The 22,575-nt window shown below is 39.5% G+C and overlaps 1 protein-coding gene across 2 annotated transcripts in view; it reads left to right on the forward strand.

Annotated features, from left to right (window-relative positions):
• CSNK2A2 (casein kinase 2 alpha 2) overlaps positions 1-22,575 on the forward strand; it is a 44,633-nt gene that overhangs the window by 4,152 nt on the left and 17,906 nt on the right. For both annotated transcript variants that reach the window (XM_017502585.2, XM_037729279.1), the window contains exons 3-5: positions 8,046-8,147; positions 10,920-10,970; positions 19,691-19,750. In XM_017502585.2, coding sequence (XP_017358074.1) covers positions 8,046-8,147; positions 10,920-10,970; positions 19,691-19,750 — 213 coding nt within the window. The remainder of the gene's footprint in view (positions 1-8,045; positions 8,148-10,919; positions 10,971-19,690; positions 19,751-22,575) is intronic.

Here is a 22,575-nt window from a genome sequence, read left to right on the forward strand (position 1 = left end):
GATCAAAATAAATTGAGCTACTAAGTTGTTTTAGGAATTTAGAAACTGGTGAGGAAAATTTTACTGTGCATCCTCGAGTAATATTCGGTGGCTAAAATCTTAAAACTTTCCAATCAATAGAGAGGTTGTATCTTTTTTTGACAGATTGTTTTGAGGAAGAGGAGGAAAATGATAAGGGTTTATATGGCAGGGCAGAAAGCTACATTAGTGCTGAAAGTTTCATCTTTTAATTTTGAAAAATCAATTCTTCATTTCCTTTGTAACATCTCTTGGAAAAAGGTATACAGAAGTAAAAGTGGCCGCTTTTGACAACTTTTAGCATCTTATGAACACTGCCTGTATGTGTAGATTTCAGCATTTCTTGGGGTCCTTGGGAAGCTTTCAGATTAAACTGCTATTGAAAGTTAAGAGCAACACTATTTTTAAAAAACAAATATGTAGCATTTTGAATCAGTGCTAAAATGACTTGGAAATTCCCATATAAGTCTTCCTCTTAGTAGTAGTTATTTTATAAATAGCTTGACTATCCATTTTCCCGCAGATATTAATTCTTGAGCTTTAAACAAAGGATGGTGGTATTAAATTTTGCTTTTTAAGCATGTTTAGCATATTTGCAGATACTTTCTAAGTTTTGTGTTGTCAGTAGCTAGTGTTAAAAGGATGAGCGTTGGTTATACATCCTGGTTGGCAGCTTCATCATGAGCTGGTGATCTTTATGTTACATCAAAATGGTGCTTTCTCCTTTATTTCTAACTTCTCCTGTGGTAGGTTTTTTACCCTCCATTTAGGAATCTATATGAAGACATCTTCCTGAAGCAATACATTAGTGGTATTTATCTAAATTTTTTGTAAATTCTAGTTTTCACTAATGTCTCATGGCATAAAAGTAGTGAAAACAGTATTGCTAAAGTATTGCTAACATTAAAAATAATGTTAAAAATTGTATGTGAACAAGGCTGTTTCTAACATTGTGGGAGGGGAGTCATGGATTAAGAGTGTAGTTAAGGCCGGGCACGGTGGCTCAAGCCTGTAATCCCAGCACTTTGGGAGGCCAAGGCGGGTGGATCACGAGGTCAAGAGATCGAGACCATCCTGGTCAACATGGCGAAACCCCGTCTCTACTAAAACTACAAAAAATTAGCTGGGCATGGTGGCACGTGCCTGTAATCCCAGCTACTCAGGAGGCTGAGGCAGGAGAATTGCCTGAACCCAGGAGGCGGAGGTTGCGGTGAGCCGAGATCGCGCCATTGCACTCCAGCCTGGGTAACAAGAGCGAAACTCCGTCTCAAAAAAAAAAAAAAAAAAAAAAAAAGAAGAAAACCTGTGTCACACAGAATCACAGAATGTGGTGTTTAGAAACCATTAGAATCTAGGCCCTTTTTACAAATCAACCAAGACCCAGAGAAAGGATGTGTCTGCTCAGCATCATGTAGTCAGGGGGTGGAAGCACTCGGCGTAGGATCCTGTGTACCTGTCCTGAAGTCTTGGTAGATGTGAGGAGCATAATTAGGACATTTTCTGGATGTTTGACTTTGTGATGTACTGACCTGTACTGAAAGAATTGAGGGACACCCACCAGGAGTCAAATGAAGATAATTTGTTTCTAATGATTTTTAGTTATTTTTCTCAAAGGAAGTGTTTGACTTTGGTAGGTTGCTGGTTGAAGAGTGGAATCCAAGAGTCCTAGAGGGCTGTAGGGGCCCAGGGAGGGTTCTCTGTGATTTGTATCCACAGCAGCAAGTTTAATACTTAAATGAAATGCTACTTTACTGTCTTGGTTTGAAGCCTCAATAAGTAGTGTTTTTATGCTTTTTTTTTTTTTTTTTTTTAACCCATAGAGCCCCTCCAGTCTCAGCATGATCACTTGCCAGATTTGGGGATTAACAGTTTTATCCCTTTAATATATGAGTTTATTTAAGAGCAAACCACATGTGAAAAGAATGTCTTGAGATAGTGTACCCATTTTTGTGTATAAAGCAGGGCTCCAGATAGTTTCTAGAGTTTAATTTCAGGATCTGCTGTCTTATAATCAGGGTGGTGTAGTGTATGAAGTGCTATAAATGAGAGCAGAAGGCTTGAGTTCCAGAACTAGCTTCTTGATTGATACCCACTTGACTGTTTTCTCATCTATGAAATAAGCATACATTTCCTGCCTAAGTCACAGGGTTGTTAGCAAAGTCAGGTAAACTGTATATTGATGGGTAGAGAGATAGATGATCATGTTTTTAAAAATCTACAAAATGCTTTTCTCAGGCCTGGGAAGCGGTCTGCCTGGATTCAGGTGTTAATTCCAACTGCAGACACTCTATGACATTGAACAGTTGCTTAAGTTCTCTGTGCCTTGGTGTCCTTCCTCAAGTAAAACTGTTGATAGTGCTCTTCTAAGAGGATTAAATGTACTTAAAACAGTGCCTGGCCTGAGAAATCAGTAAAGTATAGTAGTAATGGCAATATTACAGTTGGGCTGTGCAAATGATTTTAAAGATAGAACCAATAGTAGAAAGGGTTGCAACGTTCTCTTGATGTGATTCAAAGGGTCTGCTCTATGCCTTGCCTTAAACAAAAAAAAATTGGTGTTAAAACACATAACATAGGCTGGGTGCAGTGGCTCACGCCTGTAATCCCAGCACTTTGGGAAGCTGAGGCGGGCGGATCACCTGAGGTAGGAGTTCAAGACCAGTCTGGCCAATATGGTGAAACTCCATCTCTACAAAAAATACAAAAAATTAGCCAGGCATGGTGTCAGGCGCCCGTAATCCCCACTACTCGGGAGGCTGAGGCAGGAGAATTGCTTGAACTCAGGAAGTGGAGGTTTCAGTGAGCCGAGATTGCACCATTGTACTCCAGCCTGGGCAACAAAAGCAAAACTTGTCTGAAAAAAAAAAAAGAAAAGAAAAAAAAAAAAGTAACAAAATTGACCATCTTAACCATTCTTAAGTGTACAGTTCAGTGGGTAATGTTGTGCAGCCGTCACAACCATCCGTCTCCATAACCCTTTTTCATCTTGTGAAATGGAGACTGTATCCATTAAACCGTAACTACCCATTTCTCCCTCCCCCCCATTTCCTGGTAACAACTATTTTACTGTTTGTATGAATTTGACTACTCCAGGTACCTCATATAAGTGGAATTATACAGTATTTATCCTTTTGTGACTGGATTATTTCATACAGCATGATGGCATATTGTCCTCCAGGTTTATCAGCGTTGCATGTGTCAGAATTTCCTTCCATTTTAAGGCTACATAATTTTTCATTGTATGTATATACAACATTTTGTTTAGCCGTTTATCTATCAGTGGATGGGCTACTTCCATGTTTTAGTTATTGTAAATAATGCTGCTTTGAATGTGAGTGTACAAATACCTCTTGAAGGCTCTGCTTCACTTTTTTTGGGTATAGACCCAGAAGTGGAATTGCTGGATCATAGGTAATTCAATTTTTAATGTTTTGAGGAACTTTCCATAGTGGCTATACCATTTTACATTCTGTCTACAATGTGCATGTGTGGCTATTTCTCCACATCCTCGCCAACACTTATTTTCTGGTTTTTTTGATAGCAGCCATCCTGACTTGTATGAGGTGGTATCTGATTATCATTTTGATTTTATGCCTTGCCTTTTTAAATAATTTTTTTTTAATATCCTGAGAATAAATAATTATCCTCAAGGAGTTGATTGTGTAATTGAGATGATGAGACTTGAAAGATTAGAGGAAAAGTTTTCTGTGATGAAATAATGTTGCTCAGATAATGTTTTTAGTTAGCTCAGATGCAGTGGGTTTTAGGGATGCCACCGGCGTAGTCAAATACATGCCATCATCCAGGCTGAACTTTGTTTTACTCTGTCCTTCCTCATTCCTGGCAACCATTGTTCATTGTAATTGTTCATTGCAGGTGATGAAATTAATATCCTAGTGGAGCAGTTGTTGGCTTGGTAGTAGAGTAAATGTTTGTAACCCAAATTGAGAGTCAGGAGCTGTTGATATATTTCTGCCTGGCTTGAATTTGTCAGTTCATTTTTACCACTTTGTCTATTAGACTTTGAGTTAAAAATTTTTTTTTTTTTTTTGGTTTGGAGAATAGCTAAACTTTGAATCTTTTAAACATATTCTGTGAATGGGAATATGTGAAACACAGATGGAAGCTTTTTCTAGGATGCAAAGTGAAATTGTGAGATTGTTGTGGAAATGTATGTGTGTTCTCTATTTTGTGTAACTGATGGTTACACAGACAGCTGTACAGAGCTATAGGCTCTGGACAGGAGAGTCGAAGCATCCTTATTTCTGTAAAACTCAGTTTATTTTCCTTAGGATGCCAACGATCCTCCTTTAAAGATCCTGACTTTTTATTTGTGATTCACATTAAAAGGATCACTTTCAGTTCCTCAGAGCCCATTGGTGGTTTCGCTTCTCGGGCGTCTCTCCAGTTCAGGGGAATAAACTGAGGCTGAAGGGATCTACCTGTAGCCTAGTTCTTGATGGTTTGGAGGGAAGAGGCCTGGACTGTGGGTCAGCCACTTTCCTTTTTTATCATCACTTGGTCTTTTGTCAGCATGTGAGGACTCTAGTTGCCATGGGACTTCTTTGTGCCACCTTCAGAGTTGCCCTGCTATTCCCAGTCTCTAGTTTGGGAAGTTGTTAGACAACTGGTGTACTGCAAAATGTGCTTCAGTTGCTATGTCAGTTGCCTTTAGACGTATTGAGCGATAGGTTAATCTTAACTGGGTTGTCCAGGCCTGACCTGTTGCTGAATAACCAGAGAGCAATGCAAGACTTTACATGGAGCAGCATCATAAAGGCAACCAATGGGTTGCCCCTGTGAGGAGTTAGGAGGACTGTTAGGAGAAGAAGAGGTTTTTGGTAGATATAGGCCTCTGGCTGTGGGGTTTTTTCTCTCTGTTACCACTCCCACAGATCTATAGCTGCTTTCCAGTACTGGATGACAACTCTAGAATTTTCTTAAAAGGCATTGACTAAACTGGTAATATTGGCTGAATTTATAAGTACGGTGTCTCATGCCTGTAATCCCAGCACCTTGGGAGGCAGAGGCAAGCAGATCACCTGAGGTTAGGAGTTCAAGATCAGCCTGGCCAACATGGTGAAACCCTATCTCTACTAAAATACAAAAATATTAGGTGTGGTGGCACGTGCCCATAGTCCCAGCTACTTGGAAGGCTGAGGCACGAGAATCGCTTGAACCCGGGAGGCGGAGGTTGCAGTGAACTGAGATCATGCCACTGCACTCCAGCCTAGGCCACAGAGCGAGACTCCCTCTCAAAAACAAAAACAAAAACAAAAAAAAAACCACCTTTTCTTCTTCTTTTAACTTCTTAACATAATTTCAGACTTAAAAAAAAGTTGCAGGAATTCCCATATATGTTTCACCCAGATTCCTCAAATGTTAACATTTGCTTTATCTTTCTTTCTGTCTCATATATACATCTATATAATTAAATTTATGTTACATATTTTTTCCTGAATTGCTTGAGAGTAAATCATAGTCATCCATAAATACTTGAGTATGCATTTCTTTTGGGGTTTTTTTTGTTTTTTTTTGTTTTTTGTTTTTTTTTGAGACGGAGGTTCGCTGTTGTTGCCCAGACTGGAGTGCAGTGGCGTGATCTTGGCTCACCGCAACCTCCGCCTCCTGGGTTCAAGCAATTCTCCTGCCTCAGCCTCCCGAGTAGCTGGGACTACAGGCACGCACCATCATGCCCAGCTAATTTTTGTATTTTTAGTAGAGACGGGGTTTCACCTTGTTGACCAGGATGGTCTCGATCTCTTGACCTCGTGATCCACCCGCCTCGGCCTCCCGAAGTGCTGGGATTATAGGCGTGAGCCACCATGCCCAGCTGCATTTCTTAAAAATAAGAAGTATCTTACATAACCCTACAATGCCTCATTCAAAAATCAGAAGGTAACAGTTGATGCAATGCTGTTAGCTAATCTACAACTCTCATTCACATTTGCCTGTTATCCTTATAATGTTCTTTATAACAAAGGAAAATCCCAGATTACATGATTATATGCAGTTGTAGTCATGTGTTACATTCAGTTGTCACATTTTAAAAATCTGCAAGAAGGCCGGGCGCAGTGGCTCAAGCCTGTAATCCCAGCACTTTGGGAGGCCGAGGCGGGTGGATCACGAGGTCAAGAGATCGAGACCATCCTGGTCAACATGGTGAAACCCCGTCTCTACTAGAAATACAAAAAATTAGCTGGGCATGGTGGTGCGTGCCTGTAATCCCAGCGACTCAGGAGGCTGAGGCAGGAGAATTGCCTGAACCCGGGAGGCGGAGGTTGCAGTGAGCCGAGATCGTGCCATTGCACTCCAGCCTGGGTAACAAGAGCAAAACTCTGTCTCAAAAAAAAAAATAAATATAAAATAAAAATCTGCAAGAGTTGCTCAGTTTGTTTCATGACATTGACATACATACTTAAATCTTACAGGCCAGTTATTTTGTAGTGTGTCCTTTCCTGGCTATTTTTTGATTGGATTGTACAGTGCTTTTTTGCCCCAAAGTTTCGAGCTCCCTCGTTAACGGAAAAGGACTAAGGAGTAAGGTTTCTAAGTGGAGTCGGGGAGCATGCACAGCAGCCACATCTGCTCTCCTGGGAATCCTGGCATAGAGGGCAGAGAGTGGATATCATCATGGCAGCTGGTTCACAAGGACGCAGCGCGAGTCCAGTCTCTGAGTTGAGCACCCTGTCATAGGTGATGCAAGAGCTCTGTGTTTCATAGTCCTCTCTCTCTCTGTTTCGTTGTGTGTTCAAAGCTGTATCTTAGTGACCAACAAAAGATGAAGGTTTCTCTGGCATGTGTGTATGTTACCTTTTTCCCCTCCCCTCCCCTTACCCCCCCCACACACAGGCTTTTTAAGTCTTGCTTTATTATTTCTTGGCAAATCCATTGACCTCTCTTTGCCTCTGCTATTATAACAGTGTTTCAGTGATGAAATACTCTTTTTCCTTAGTTACGTTTCTCTGTTAGCCACACTTGCTAACAGAAACAAAAGCACTATGGCAAGAGTATAGCATGCAGTCAGACTGCCCAGCTTTGATTCCTGCCCCACTCTGCCATGAGCTGTGTGATCTTGGGCAGATAGCTCAACTCTGCTACGCAGAGACTTTGTGAAGATTAAAAATAACATTATTAGATAATAAATTACTAAAAATATGAAAATAATAATACTTATCATTTATTGGGTGCTTACTATTTTCCGGTCACCACTCTGAGTGCCTTATAAAGCATACTTGATTATGATAGACTTACTTTTTCAGAACTGCTTCTATTCTTCTTCGAACTCTTCAGCTCATTTAAGACAAGAAATAATGTGTGTAATGACAATAATTATGTTTAAAGTGTTTAATCTTTCCAGCAGACTGAAAAGTTAGATAGAAGTTTACAGTCACTGTTGTATCAGATTGATTTCTCCTTTCCTGATTGAACATCTCTCTCTTTAGGAATGGGATCTGTTGGGAAACATTAACTGGCTCTGTGCTGATTTCAGGTTCTAGATATTAAGGAAATGGGAGTGGTGACAGGAAATGAGAGCCGGCAGCTGGGAAGCAAGTTTGTAACTTGATATCAGTGAACTGGTCTTTCACTCCTGAAAGACAAAATTACATGTAACTCATTGGAAGAGCAGGTGTCTCACCATTTTGTTTCGGTTTTTCCGTTTGTGAATGCATGATATACAGCTGTTCAGAGCTATATTTTCCACTTGGCAGTTATCTAGTAAGCAGGAGTTTTATTTTTAAAGTGTGATCTGGGTATTCAAAATTTTTCAGTGCCCTCAGTGTAACTACTTCACGATCTTGACACATAAACTGTATGAGTCTATAAATTATTTAACTTAATGTTAAAGGTTCTTACAGGCAAGCCCATTCTATTTCAGTTTTTTCTCTTCGAATTTAGGCATGCTCTTCAATGCAACAGAGTGTACAAGATAGCGTACTGTCCATCTGATTGGCTAACATTGCTTTAAAGTTTTATTTATTAACTTCAGAAGGAGTCTCACTTCTGATTACTCTTGTGTATTTAAGCCAGTGAAGAAAAAGAAGATAAAACGAGAGGTTAAGATTCTGGAGAACCTTCGTGGTGGAACAAATATCATTAAGCTGATTGACACTGTAAAGGATCCTGTGGTAGGTGCCAAATGGTTGGGGGAGTATACTAGTAGACTGGGGTGTGGATATAGGGGTTGGTTAACACACAGAATCTCAAATAATGATATAGTGGGGATGATGGTGTTTGTCTTAACTACTGACTTGTTTGAAAACCAGAAAAAATTCATGGTGGCCCGGTGATAAAACAGCTACCACCACTGCGAAGGAACCTAAAAGTGTATAGAGAAAACTGGGCGCGGTGGCTCACGCCTGTAATCCCAGCACTTTGGGAGGCCAAGGTGGGCAGATCACAAGGTCAGGAGATCAAGACCATCCTGGTCAATATGGCGAAACCCCGTCTGTACTAAAACTATAAAAATTAGCTGGGTGTGGTGGTGCGCACCTGTAGTCCCAGCTGCTTGGGAGGCTGAGGCAGGAGAATTGCTTGAACCCGGGAGGCAGAGGTTGCAGTGAGCCGAGATTGCACCATTGCATTCCAGCCTGGGCAACAAGAGCAAAACTCTGTCTCAAAAAAACAAAACAAAACAAAAGTGTACAGAGAAAAATCCCTCTTCTGGGTTTGTACTTCACTATTTTGATTCAGCCCACAAATGTTTGCTGAATATCTCCTTTAAGCCCCTGCCTCTCTCCAGTTTTGAAAGTTCATTACTGTACCTCACTTAAGTAAGCATGACATTTGAAAATCTGGGTTTACACAGGAAATGATGAATAGCTCCACGTGGACACCTGGTATAAAGGCCTGAGCAGGTCCCCACTCTACCGACTCCTTGAAGAAGTCTTGCTCTTTCCCTTAATTCAGCATTTGCCCTTAGGGCTCACGTCACATATGTAGATAAACTGAAATATTTTTGTTAATGCTTAAAGTTTAGTCATTGTAGATGTTCTGTTTAATTTTGTTTTCTTTCCCTAGGGAGTAACAACCTTAGGTGTTTTTGATTAGCTAAGATTAGAGACACCTCACCTCCCCATTTTTATACCCCCTCCTGTCCCATTGCTGTTCTCCACCTGCTCTACCTCAGATATTTCCCTGTTCTCCTCCCATGATAGTTTTGTTACTTAAAGAAATAGGTTTTTGCTTCTGGCTGCTAAAGACATCCTCATAATAATGTAGTAGCTAACATGCATTGAGTGCTTACTATATGCCAGGCACATTCCAAGTGCCCAACTGTGTCATGTCACTCAGTCCTCACAACAGTCCATTGGGGTAGGTAACATTTATTGTTCACATTGTACAGATGAGAAAACTGTACTTTGCAGAAGTTAAAAAGTTTACTCAAGATTACACAGTAATCTTGAACTGAAGCATAAGGCGAGTTTTTCCTTCTGGACCATGAAAAGACTGAGAAGGGAAGGGATGGTTGTATGCCAGATTGTAACTAGTTTGGCCTTTAAGATATATCCTGTCCTTTTAGCACAGTTTGATTTTATAATGACTAGTTCTAGACTGCCTCATGTTTGAAAATGGACTGCATTAAAAATGAGTACCCATTGAAAAGTGAGCACCATGTAAAAATAGGAATTTCAGAATAATTTTAAAAACGTGAGTCAGTATGTGGTACACCAGGAGCATTTTTTTTTTTTTTTTTTGCTTTTTTTTTTAACGAAACTTAGTGATACATCTTATTTTTGTAATTTGTTTAAGTGTGTGTATGTTTTACATGATACATAAGACAAGTAAATTGAAGTTGACAAAAATCAACAGGGACCTCTTGTGTGTTAGAAGATCAGGCTTACTTCACAGCCTGTACAGAGAGGTGGTAATGTTGACGAAACCCTTATAGCTTCAGGCTGGTGAAGAATTACTTAATCATGGCTGCTCCTGGGGCTGCTGTTTGGACTCTGAGTTGTCCTCAAACAGAGATGCATGCTGCCCTGTGGCCTGTTTCCTAGGTAACTTTTACATGGTCCTTGAGCAAAAGATTCTAGATGATTTTTTTTCCCCCGTAGTCCCGTAAGTCTCTGCTTTCTCCCAATTTTGAAAGCTTATTACTGCCAATTAGCATGATTTTACTTTACTTAAGGAAATCTGATATTTGAAAATGTAGATTTACACAAGATAATATTGAACATTTTTGTACTCATTGGATTAAAGATTATAGTGCTTTAAAAATATTGATTATATATGAGTTTTTAGGAACAGGCCTGCTTGATAAGATGAGACAATTTTTAATGGTCTCTAGTCAAGGCAGTAATAGTATAGCGTAGTTTATTGATAATGTCACAGATGGTTATATTTTCCTTTGGGACCCCCAAAAGACCTATGATACACTCCCAAAACCTATGATAATTCTGTCAAGTACAATTCTGGCTTGCTAAACTAAGATGAAAATGTGTCACTTTTTTTTTTTTTGTATATAGTTGGCAAACTGGAACAATGCAGGGTGTAAATCCTCACATAACCATTGAAGATTGGTTAAGGCCCTTGGTAGGTTATTCACAGAATACATTCCTTTTAAAACTTTTAAGAAATTTTCAATCATTTTCAAAAGTAAATGAATAATATAATGAACCTTCCTTCACACATGACCCAACTTTAGCAGTTAATCAGCCGTGGCCAACCTTGTTTCATCTATACTCCCACCACTTCCTACCTCCCACTATCCCCAGTTATTTTGAAACAAATTCCAGACATCATAAAATTTCAAGAGAATACTTTTCTTGACAGGCTGTCCCCGATAAGTGAATCCCTTTGTTACCTAAGTGGGATTTGGGGATGGGCCATTTTGGCAGAAGCAGATTATATTGATAATTGTTTGGATACTTAAAAAGCATTACTATTCTCTTTTACAGTCAAAGACACCAGCTTTGGTATTTGAATATATCAATAATACAGATTTTAAGGTGCGTATGCTTTTCTTTCTGGCATGGGGTTAACAGGGTGAGGGGGAGGTGGTAATAAGTACTGTGTACTCCAGAACCCAAGCAGCCAGGGCTGTCATTGGTGAGAGTAGGAAATAACAGTTTGGGTTCCTTAAAGCGTGAATACAGGATGCAGAAAGTGGTTAGGGTTCTTGCATTGGGTGAAATTACTCATCACCCTTTGCCTTGCCTATTCCAGGAGTAACTGCTCGGCTGGGTCTAAGCTAATGCCTCATCTGTAACACTCCTGTTTTAGGCAGCATAGCTTAAATTGTATGTTAACTTTGATTTTCGTACGAGATCTTACTTTGCCGAGAGGAAGGGTTAGACTGATGCAAGGCTCTTGTGAAAAGAAGCAATGCTTTGGATTCAGTGCGGTCAAATAATGAATGTGTGTTTGTGCACGTGACGTACAAAGAAATGGATTCAGAAAAACCAGAGTTCAGTGCTTTAGAAGAGGCCTATCCCGAGTTTTTAACATTTTCTTATAATGTAAATTATTTTAGACATTGACATGTTTTACTAAAATCATGATTTTAAACTGGTTTTTCACAAATTTTATTGTTCAAACATTAAAACCTTAATTTCAATCAAGGTTTTTGGGGTTGGGCCTGCTAGATATGGTGGAAACTCTTTTTTAGAGCATAATTTGAAAACCAATACACAAACAAAATAGTGTTGATTTTCAGGGGCATTTAGAGGACTTGTAGTTGATTGTAACTCTGTCAGTGAATAAGAGACTTGTGATTTTGTTGTGACAGGAGCTAGAGACAAAAAATCAGCAGCTGAAAGATGTTGGTATCAGGAGGGATGGCTCTGGGTGAAAATAGAGAACCTTATTCTCACACTTAATTTTTCTTAATCACTCTAAAATGACTAAAACAAGGTCAATTAGTGAAAAGTAAGCAAAAGAAGATATTTCGACTTATAAAACAATAAGTAGGAAGTTTTGCGTGTAGAGCACTTCCCACATGTGATAGATTTTCTTGTTAATGTGACCCTTTACAGGTGAAATCAGCAATGAACTCTAAAATTAAACGGGGTGTGAATTTTTTCATTCAGTAGCATAACAGCACTTAGCTGGTAGGGTACTGTGCTGTTATGTACGTGTAGCTGATCCTGTGAATCACCCAGGTTTATCCTGGTATATGCGAGTGGGAATGTGTGTGCATGCCTTAGAAAACCAGACAGACTTTAATGAAACCAAACATTTTCCTAATGCAAAAGTTTAAAGGCTGATCTGAATGGAACTTCATAGTGCAATTCCCCAAGTTTTAAATGCCTGTGCCTCGTTAATGAGTTTTTACCAATTGTCTAGCTACATGTGTAGAATTTTACCTCTGCATTTTGTATTTCTTAAAGTGACATCTGCTCTGTTGATTTAACAACATGCTAAAGATCAATTAGTGGGAATTCTAATTTCTTAGAGAAATTCTCTCTGGGGTCTTAACCCTCAAAGGGGATGTTTCATGCATTCTCTCATAGCTTTCTTTAAAGGGATCATGAGAAATTCATGTTTTTTTGAGGCCTGCATATCTGAAAGCATTTTTACTTTGTCCTGTCAATTAGTGTACTTGCTAGAGTATAGAATTCTCGGTTATAATTCATAATTTCCTTGATTTTGAAGAGATTGTTCCAGTATTACCACTGAAGCCATTCTGGTTTCATCTTATGTGATGGTTTTGTTGTTTTTATGTTTTTCCTCTGGAAGCTTTTAGGATTTTCTCATTTCCAGTCTTCTGAAATTTCACAATGACGTGCCTTCATATGGGTCCCTTTTATCTTTTGTTCTGCATACTTGCTGGGCTTTTTCCCCTCTGTTTTGGAAAAATATTTTTAATGTTCTTTGATTTTTCTCCCCTTTCTTCTTTGTTCTCACTTTCCAGAACTCATTCAAATGTTAGACTTCACATCTTACAGCTCCATTTTGGTCTCAGAACTTTTTAAAATAGTATCCTGTTCTTTTATGTTTTATGTAATACCTTCTATTTTCTCACTAAGAATATTGTATTTTTCCCTTTCATACTTTTTCCTCTATCTTTGTGTGTGAGTTTTTGTTATTTGTCTCTGGATGGTTCTTGAATGTCTGCTTATTGCTCTAAAGAGCCATCAGCTGCCCCTGTCTCAAGGATGCAAACTTAGCTGCTGGTATCTTAGCCTCAAGTTAAGAACCATGGGGAGTGTGGTGCACACTTCACCTAATTCTCCAGTTTTCAATGTGGCATCTTAAACCCATTTTTCTGTTTCCACTGCACTCTGTCTGCTCTTTTAGACCAACATTGGGGGTCCCCAGTCCTGAGCCTTTCTGATGTTGTTCAGTTTGAAGCTGTTTGCTTCTGGCCCCCTTTCACTGTTGGTAGAGAAACGTTTTCTAGCTTCACAATGTTGTTTCTTCTGTCTTCTTAGTTCTTAAGATTTAATCTCCCTGCCCCTTTTACTGATACTTTAGAGGAGTTTCAGGTAGAGCAGAGGTGTTTGATCTGCCATGTTTAACTGGAGGTCCCCTTTGAATGTTCAAGGCATGATATTTTAGTCAACTTAAGAGATCATTAAATATCAGATGGCAGATGTGTATTTTTTGAAGAGCAAATCATGGCAGGAAACTTATATTCTTTTCCAGATAGTATGGCAGGCCACAAACAGAGAATTATTTAGTTCAATGTCCTGAGGTCCTTTAATCTTTTTATTTTGTCCTGTGTCCATCTTACTAGGAAAGTTTGTTTTTATTTTTTACCTTTTTCATTTTAGTGTAAAGTCTATTAATAACTGGTTTTAAGGTTATCACCCGGAGAGTGTTTGTCCCTGGCTTAATATCAGGGCGAATTAACAGTGATGCAGCCCACAGCCCATTCTTTTCCATATTTTATATTGGTGAAATGGATTATAAATTTTGATGTCTGATTTTATTTTATCATAGGGTCCTTCTCTAAATTTGGTATCAAGGTTATATTTGATGTAACATAGATCGAGTAGCTTTTCCTCTTCCTATTCTCTACAAGTTTATATATTAGATAGGTATTATCTGGGTAGATGTCTTTCAAGGGTGGGAGGAAGACTTTGAACTTCCCTTTTTAAAGCATTTTATAGGTTAAAGGTTTATCCAGGTTTTCTATCTCTTCTTGAGTCTATTTGGATAATATGTATTTTATTCACTTTCAATTTGATTGACATAATTCTCTTAGAACTTAAAAACTATACTGTTGACTGGTCACTTAAAAAAAAAAAAAACTCTGGCGTATCTGTAGTTATCCTTTCCTTCACATTTTTAAACAGTGTGGGTGCCTTTACTCTTTTTCCTTTTAAATCAGTCTTTCTAGAGATCTCTTATTAATCCTTTAAAAGAACCAGCTTTTTGATTTTATTGTTCAGCTGTTATTTTTGTTTGTTGTTTTCTTTCTGCTCCTATCTTATTTTTCTTCTTTCTTCCTTCAACCTTGTTGGGCTCTCAGTGGTTTTCATCATTTCTCGAGTTGAATTAAACTCGTCTTTGTTTTTCTTGGCAATACATATGCTTAAGTTTGTACAACCCTAAGCATCGCTTTACCTGCATCCGTGGTTGTAGAACTCACTTCTGGATAGTTTTCAAACTAGAAGTCCAAACTGCAACATTGTGAATTTGCATTTTTCTCCCCAGACTTTTTACTTTGAAAGGTAGAAAGAGTAGCACGATCAGTACCCTTGTACCCTTCACCTAGATTTACCAGTTGTTACTGTTTTGCCACATTTGCAGTTATTTCTCTCCCTGTCCCCTAACCCTCTTTCTGTTTCTCTCTCTCTCTCTCTCTCTTTCTCTTGGGAGACAGAGTCTTGCTCTGTCGCCCAGGCTGGAGTACAGTCACCTGATCTTGGTTCAGTGCAGCTTCTGCCTCCCAGGTTCAAGTGATTCATCTGCCTCAGCTTCCCAAGTAGCTGGGCCTACAGGCGTGCACCACCACACCTGGCTAATTTTTTTTATTTTTAGTAGAGACAGGTTTTCACCATGTTGGCCAGGCTGGTCTTGAGCTCCTTACCTCAGGTGATCTGCCCACTTTGGCCTCCCAAAGTGCTGGGATTACAGGTGTGAGCCACCACACCCAGCCTCTCCTATCTCTATTTTATCTTTTTGCTGAGTCATTTTAAAGTAAGTTGCAGACATCATTATGATACATCAATTGTAAATATGCTAGCACTGAAGCTAGGCTGTTTTCCTCCGCAAACCACGATACTCTTAGTACACCGAAGAACTTTTATGTTTATACAATATTGCCATCTAAGACAAAGTTCACACTCAAAAGTTTCTCTCTGGTTATTGTTTCAGTAATGTCCTTCGTAGCTGTGTGTTTGTGAATGTATGATCCAGGATCCAGTTGAAATTTTTTTTAAAAATTTCTTTGCACTATGTTCAGAGAACATGACCTGTATAATGTTAATTATTTGGGATTTGTTGATGGTTGCTTTGTAACTTTAGTACATGATCATTTTTTATACCAAACTTGTTAATTTAGTTTAGAATTATGGTCTACTAATTTTTTTTTCTTGTATTTCACCTTCTGGTGGAGGTATTGGTTTGGTCAGTTTCTCCTTAAAATCAAGTTTTTATGCTTCATATATGCCAAAACTGTAATAAAGATATTTTAGAGCAAGACAAAGCTTCAGAGTGAATGAGAAAAGCCAATCTGTAAGAGTTGGAATGAATAATTGCAGCAACTTTGCATACTTAAAATTTGTGTCTCAGGCCAGGCATGGTAGCTCACACCTGTAATTCCAGCACTTTGGGAGGCCAAGGTGGGCAGATCACCTGAGGTCAGAAGTTTGAGACCAGCCTGGCTAACATGGAGAAAACATGTCTCTACTAAAAATACAAAAAATTAGCCAGGCGTGGTGGCATATACCTGTAAGTCTCAGCTACTGGGGAGGCTGAGGCAGTAGAATCACTTGAACCTGGGGGACAGAGGTTGCAGTGAGCGGAGATCTTTCCATTTTACTCCAGCCTGGGTGACAGAGCAAGACTCTGTCTCAATTTAAAAAAAAAAAAAGTGTCTCAAGGGAAGCTAAGGTACTATTTTGAAATACAAAAAAGGATTTTGATAAGACATTCCAAATGGGCTCCATCCCAAGAAGCTGGTAGAATCACATTGATATTTGGAGAATTTCTAAATTGCTCACATATAGAGGTAAATCACCACTTAGTAGGTGATGTGAGGCCTGAGTTCACAGACTAAATACAGTTTCCTTAATTGGGGAAACAGCTCTACTTCTTTGTCATTGTCACGTATGTTATTATAGGTTGTTGACATTTTGTTATTTCCTTGTAGGAAAATAAGTGACATTTTCACGTGACTTGTAATAACTTTGATCTGCTTGATTAAAGATTTATTCTACTTCCTTAAATTTCTAAAAATGTTGACCTTGGTTTTATTCTGGATCTTGGGGGTTACTTGTAAACAATTCTTAAACTGGTGACTAGTACAGTAAACACCTTTTTTGCTTTGACTTTATATATCCCACCACTTTTTCTTCTCTCTACACATGACTACAGGGATTTACGGGCACGGACTAACCAGAGCTACCTGGGAAGCTTTCTTGTAAAGTGTTATCTTCCCGAAGGTCATGGTGGGAATGGGGTCCTTGAATCTGTGGCTCACGGTGATGGAGCTGAATCGCAGCTGGAGTCTGAACAGCTGTTCATATGCCTACGGTAGCAGCAAGGCCCACATATGGTTATGCCATTGTGGGTGTCTGTGGTTTTAGACCATGGGGGCCCTGGTTCAGATGATCAAATTACAATTTCTGCCATTCTTTTCCTTAGACTTTTTGGAGCTAATTAAAAGGCCCAGGAAATTTCCACCTTTTAAGTGGTTTAGTTTTCGAAAATGTAAGCAAAGCTGACTTCCTGCCAGCATTTTGCAGTGGATTTTTTAATAATGTTCTCCCCATAGCTGGCTAAGGAGAAGGGAGGGAAAGTGTGGTTCTTGTGACGTTCCTCTTTCTAATGTGTCATGGACTCTTGATACTTCTGTTTCTTGGAAAATTTCTTCTGTTTTTGTTCCACTGACTATGAACATTGAAAAAACATGTATGCAAGACAGAACTGCCATATGTGGTGTTTGGTGTATGAAGCACCTGTTCTTCTGCTGTGTGAGGATTTAGTATGTGGTTGGAGCTGAGTGTGGGAAGTGGGAGTGGTATTGAGTGGGTTGTTAAGTGGGCCATTGGCATACTTGGGTCGTGGGGGGAGTTCAGAGATCTTTTATCACCAAATTTGATGAGTCTGCCACCAGCCACTGTACCCATTTCTCCCAATCATATGCGTATGCCATGAAGCACAGGGAATGTTGGCATGGGATTCTTGGGGGTCTGGACAAAGCACACAGCAGAGTGAGGAATCACCTTGAGAACCCGAGGTCACCACCAGTCCCTGTGTGAGGAATGTTAACTCTGGGGACGCTGTGTTCTTAATGGTGTCCTGTGCACAGCCATGTTGGAGAGTCAGTGGCATGGAGACCGAGAAGGAAGGTATCATTGTCAGCTCTTTAGAGAGCAAACAGGTTGGGTTTGGCTTTCCAGGCTAAGGTGGAGCAGGGCTAGAGAGGAGAGAATGGAGGCAGCAAACACGGGCTTGTTTTGTCAGTTAGGGACTCCTGGGGGGTGCAGTGAAGAACAGAGCTACAAAAGTCAGAGGAAGCCAGACTGTGGACCCTGCATAGTCTTGGATTTTAGGCCCAGGCAGTTAAATGTTACAGATGTAGGTTGGTCTTCTCCTACCCAGAGATCCTGAGAAGTGAGGGTGAAAGGCAGCCAGTCACTAGGGACTCTGTAATATCTTAGGCCTAAATTCTGGTATACAACTGGTGTCTTGAATTAAATTGTTAATGGTTGTAGTAGCTAGAAATACTATTGGCAGTCTAAAGACATTTATTTTTATGGCTTACCCATTTATACAGATACATGGTGTAGGTACCACATGATGAGGAAAGCCTTCCACAGATAAAAGTCTAATAAAATAGCCCATGCTAATTTTTTGGAAATAAAATGCTCCAGCCTTCTAAGGGTTAGAAAATTTGATCTTTTCTCTTTCATAGGGTATTTTTTGACTTTAAGTTCATAGGGTATTTATTGACTTGAAGTCCAATTTAGCATAGTCTCTGTGAATGATTTCCTTAACTCACAGAGGAGGAACTGCTTTGACACCCAAGAGATGGCATCTTAAGCCTCTGTCTGTACATTCAAGCTGTCAGTGTGCAGCCTAAGTAGAGCTGGGAGAGAACAAAAAACCTGAGTATGTGTTATGTAGCTGAAGCTCTCTTGAGCAGAAGTAGTGGCTTGTTGGTGCGGTTCTGCCTAAATGGGGTTCAGCTGCAGCCAGGGTCAGCCACCCACTCTACAATACTGTGTGCTGGCCTGTATATTTCATTCCCTGCGCTGCCCTGAGGTTGATGAAATAAAATTTTTTCCTAAGCTCGAAGGGGAAATTACTGAAAGGGGGAAACTTGAGAAAGCAAAGACCTGGTATTCTTAGAAAATGTTAAATTTGGTTCTCGGCAAATTTGATGTTTTTATTAAAATATTTTGAACATTATATTTGGATCAAAAATATAAAATGGTAGACAGTGAAAAAAACTCTTTTACTCCCCTGTATTCCAGCTGCATGTCCCTCTACATATATATACATGAAACCAGTTTTTATTACTTCTATATCATTTTTGCAGATACAGAAAATGTGGATGTATAGTTTTATTTTCCTCGCTATTACACAGATACATTGTATATGCTGTTCTGTGTTCCCTGGAGAGATTCCCTACATTGCTTGAGTCTCTTTTCTAACGGAAGAACAAGAGAAGTTTAATAAAGGCGTGTTTCTTAATTTTATGGAAAGTGTGGGGCTTAGATTGATGGGAAAAGAGATTTACTTGGATTTGATCGACTATCAAAGATGAGAGTTTCTGACAAGGGTTTATGATGCTTTAAATGAAGCTTGTAGCATTAATGTATTCTTACTCTTAGAAATTTTTTAAAACTCCCAGTGAGTGCATCTTTGGATTATCAGTAATGAAAACTTTCCACTGTTTATTAGTTTGGTCGGTGATCATTTTTGTTACCCTCTTTTTCACTCCCAAGCCATCAGTTGTTGCCTGTGAAATGTTCTTTTTTTCCAGCCTGGAGTTGGTTTCCCGGGAGCGGAGGGTATAGATTTTTTTTGTAAGCTCTTGCCATCTGCAAATGCTGTAGCACCTCCTTTTTCCTCATTTCTTTCAAGAACAGCCTATCTCACCACTATTTTACCACAGTAGCCTGTGAAGTTCTTCAGAGACCTTGTATCCACTCAGAACCCACTTTCTAGAGTATACTGCGGTGCTGCAGTGGGGTTAGATTTCTTTACAGTAAGAATGTGAAGACAGACAACTTAGACTTCACATGGTGTAATTGTGGTTAATGATTGTAATTGGCAAAATCACAGAGCATTAAATAGGAAAGATCTGAGTTGACTTAAATGGTTTTTCTCCCTTGGAATTCCTTCCGTTTTTTTTATTCTATCCTATGATTGAAATATTAAACCTTCATCTTTAGACTTTGCTCCCATTTATTTCAGATCAGGTAGTGAGAAAGTCATGGGATTCCTTAGTCACTTAAGTATCAAGTAAGCTTAGAGAATGGCCCGCACTTGGGATGACAAGACCCAATGAGACTAAATTAACTTTCTGTTTTCTGGACTCTTGTTTCAGCAACTCTACCAGATCCTGACAGACTTTGATATCCGGTTTTATATGTATGAACTACTTAAAGTAAGTGGCATTCATAAACCATTAACTTTTTCAGGCTTGTTCATTAGAAGATAAGTTTTTGAGAAAGCAAAAATAACTCAAGTAAAATGTTTCTTGACATCCAGAGGATTTAGTGAAGTTTTAAAATTTATATTGAGGCTTCCATCAAGGAATCTTCATGTAGAAACTTTCCAGTGGAACTGAGAAAAAAATGGCCAAGTCAAGGGGTACCAGGGACGCTATACCTTAGGACCTCCCATAGCTCTTGTTGGTCCATGAGTTTTCTCTTTTCTGCTTTATTAATACTTGCTGTGAATATAACAAATCACCCCAAACTTAATGATTTTTAAAAAATGATTATTGTTTGTTATGATTCTGTGAGTTAGCCCGATGATTCTTTAGGTCTCAGTTGACTTGACTGGGGCAAGATGGCTTCACTGACAATCTAGACCACAGCTCGGGCAGCAGGGATAGCTGAGGTCTCGTCTTCCAGCCCGTGAAGTTCATGCTGCTTCCCATGGTGGTCCTCCTGGGGTTCCTAATAGCAGAGAAGGGGAAACCTCAATGTATAGGTACTTTTCAACCCGCTACCCGTGTCATATTTGCTAATACTCTGTTGGCCAAAGCAAATCACATGACCAAGCCTAGCTTCAAGGGGTGGAAAAACTGACTCTGCTTCTTGATAGAAAAAGCATTGAAGTTATATTATAGAGGGACATGCCTACAAGGGTGGCAGGCATTTACAGCCATCTTTCCTTGCCATGTGTCATCATCCCCTTCTTGGACGAGTCTTCCTACCCTACCCCTGTAGCCCTGGCTTGTTAATGTAGGGAGAAGTGATGGGTAGAATATCTAAGACTTACTAATCCCAAGCACAATGAAATTTTGTAGAATTACTGGTTGGTGGAGGAATGACCACTTTTAGTTTGCCTAGATAAACACTTAAAGAACTCTCAATTTGTAAAACGGAATACACCCACGGGTCCGAAATTTTTGTGTTATGGATCACTAAGAACCTAATGAAAACTATGAACTCCCTCCAAAATGCATGTTTTAATATGCAGTCCTGCGAAAAGTTTGAGGGTAGTTGTAGATCTTAAGAACCTCTGAAATGAGATGATTTAAGGTACTGGCGTTACTGAAGAAAATGGCCAAGATGGAGTTTTGATGGGATTGTCAACTAGTTATAGACCAAGTTGAATCAAGGCTGGGCTTTAGGGAATGGGAATTTGAAGAACTAGTTCTGTGAAATGAATGTGTTTTTATAAGAACTTGTACGAACCACTTATCATTAGGGAAAGCTAAGGTGGTGGATTGAAGGGTTCACTCATGCCTAGTGGGTCTTCCTTTTTGTCAGTAAGATCAGAAAGACAGGGAGGTTGAACTTGATTTATCCCACCTTTCTCCTTATCTTCTCCAGACTGGAATTGAAGCATTGGTGTGGGTGAAATTTACAGTGCCATTTTCCTGTGAACTGTCAGGCTAGCTCCTTTCCTGGAGGTGCTTCCTGAGTAATCCCATGCACTCTCACCCTATGAGAGCTACAATTCAAATCTCACAGTTGGTTATTTTTAAGTAAGGTAGTATTGAGATTTTGTGTTATTAAACCATCAGCCAAACCTCTAAAGTTGAATAAGCTACCCTGCTCTTAGGTCCCATAAAGACATCCAGCTAATGGAGGTCTTCCCAGGTGGACGTGCGGGTATCGTTCAATGTCTGATGTCCTTTCTCTTTTCTGGAGGTAGCAGCTAGGCAGTAAGGGCATATACTTATTTTTGCTAATGAAACATAGAATCCCAGATGAAACTTGAAAAACGTCTTTCATGCTTAATGGTCAGAAACTGTACCAGATTTTAAAACTGAAATAATTCCCCAAAGAATTTCAAAGCATGTCAGTAACTCCACAGGGAATCTGACTAGGAAATGTGGCAAAAGAATTAATTACCTTACTGTATTTGTTCAGCCTTTGCTTTCATCGAGTATTTTTCACATCCCAGATATTGTGGTCTTGATTATTTTGTTCCTTTGGACAAAGAGTAGGCAATATAGCAGAATCAACACTTGGTAAATTTTCTCTTTGAAAATAAAAAAATGGAGTGGAGAAGATGAAATATTTAACTCCTTTGAAAATATAGAAGCAACTGAGGCTGAGAGCTGCAGTGTGATGACTCAGTGACTCACTGAGGCTTTGTTGTGCTACCTGATCTGATTCGGATTCAGGGAGGTCTGCCCTCAGGACCCCTGGTTTCATAAAGCACTGCCACAAAGGCATTTTGGAAAACAGAGGAAAAAACTGAAGTAGAATGTAAGTGAAGTAAATAAATCTTAAATGTACAGTCTTTTGGATGTTTGTGTATGTAAAACTCTCACACAGATTTACACAGGATGATGCTATCCAGTATAGTTAGTAGCCACTGCCCATATGTAGCTATTTCAATTAAGTAAAATTTAAAATTTAGTTCCTGGCTGGACTCGGTGGCTCACGCCTGTAAATCCCAGCACTAAGGGAGACCAAGGCAGGTGGATTGCTTGAGCTCGGGAGCTCAAGACCAGCCTGGGAAACATGGTGAAGCCCCATCTCTGCAAAAAAGTATATATGTAAAAAAATAGCCAGGTGTGGTGCATGCCTGTGGTCCCAGCTACTCAGGAGGTAGGAGGATCCGCTTGAGCCTGTGGGGCAGAGGTTGCAGTGAGCTGAGATTGTGCCACTACAGTGTAGCCTGGACAGCAGAGCAAGGCCCTGTCCAAAAAACTAAAATAAAGTAATAAAATTTAGTTCCCTCGTCAAACTAGCCACATTTCAGGTTCTCAGTGGCCTCATGTGGCTAGTGGATGCCATATCATAC

This window comes from Cebus imitator, unplaced genomic scaffold (genome assembly GCF_001604975.1).
Source record: "Cebus imitator isolate Cc_AM_T3 unplaced genomic scaffold, Cebus_imitator-1.0 Scaffold297, whole genome shotgun sequence".
Taxonomy (NCBI): Eukaryota; Metazoa; Chordata; class Mammalia; order Primates; family Cebidae; genus Cebus; species Cebus imitator.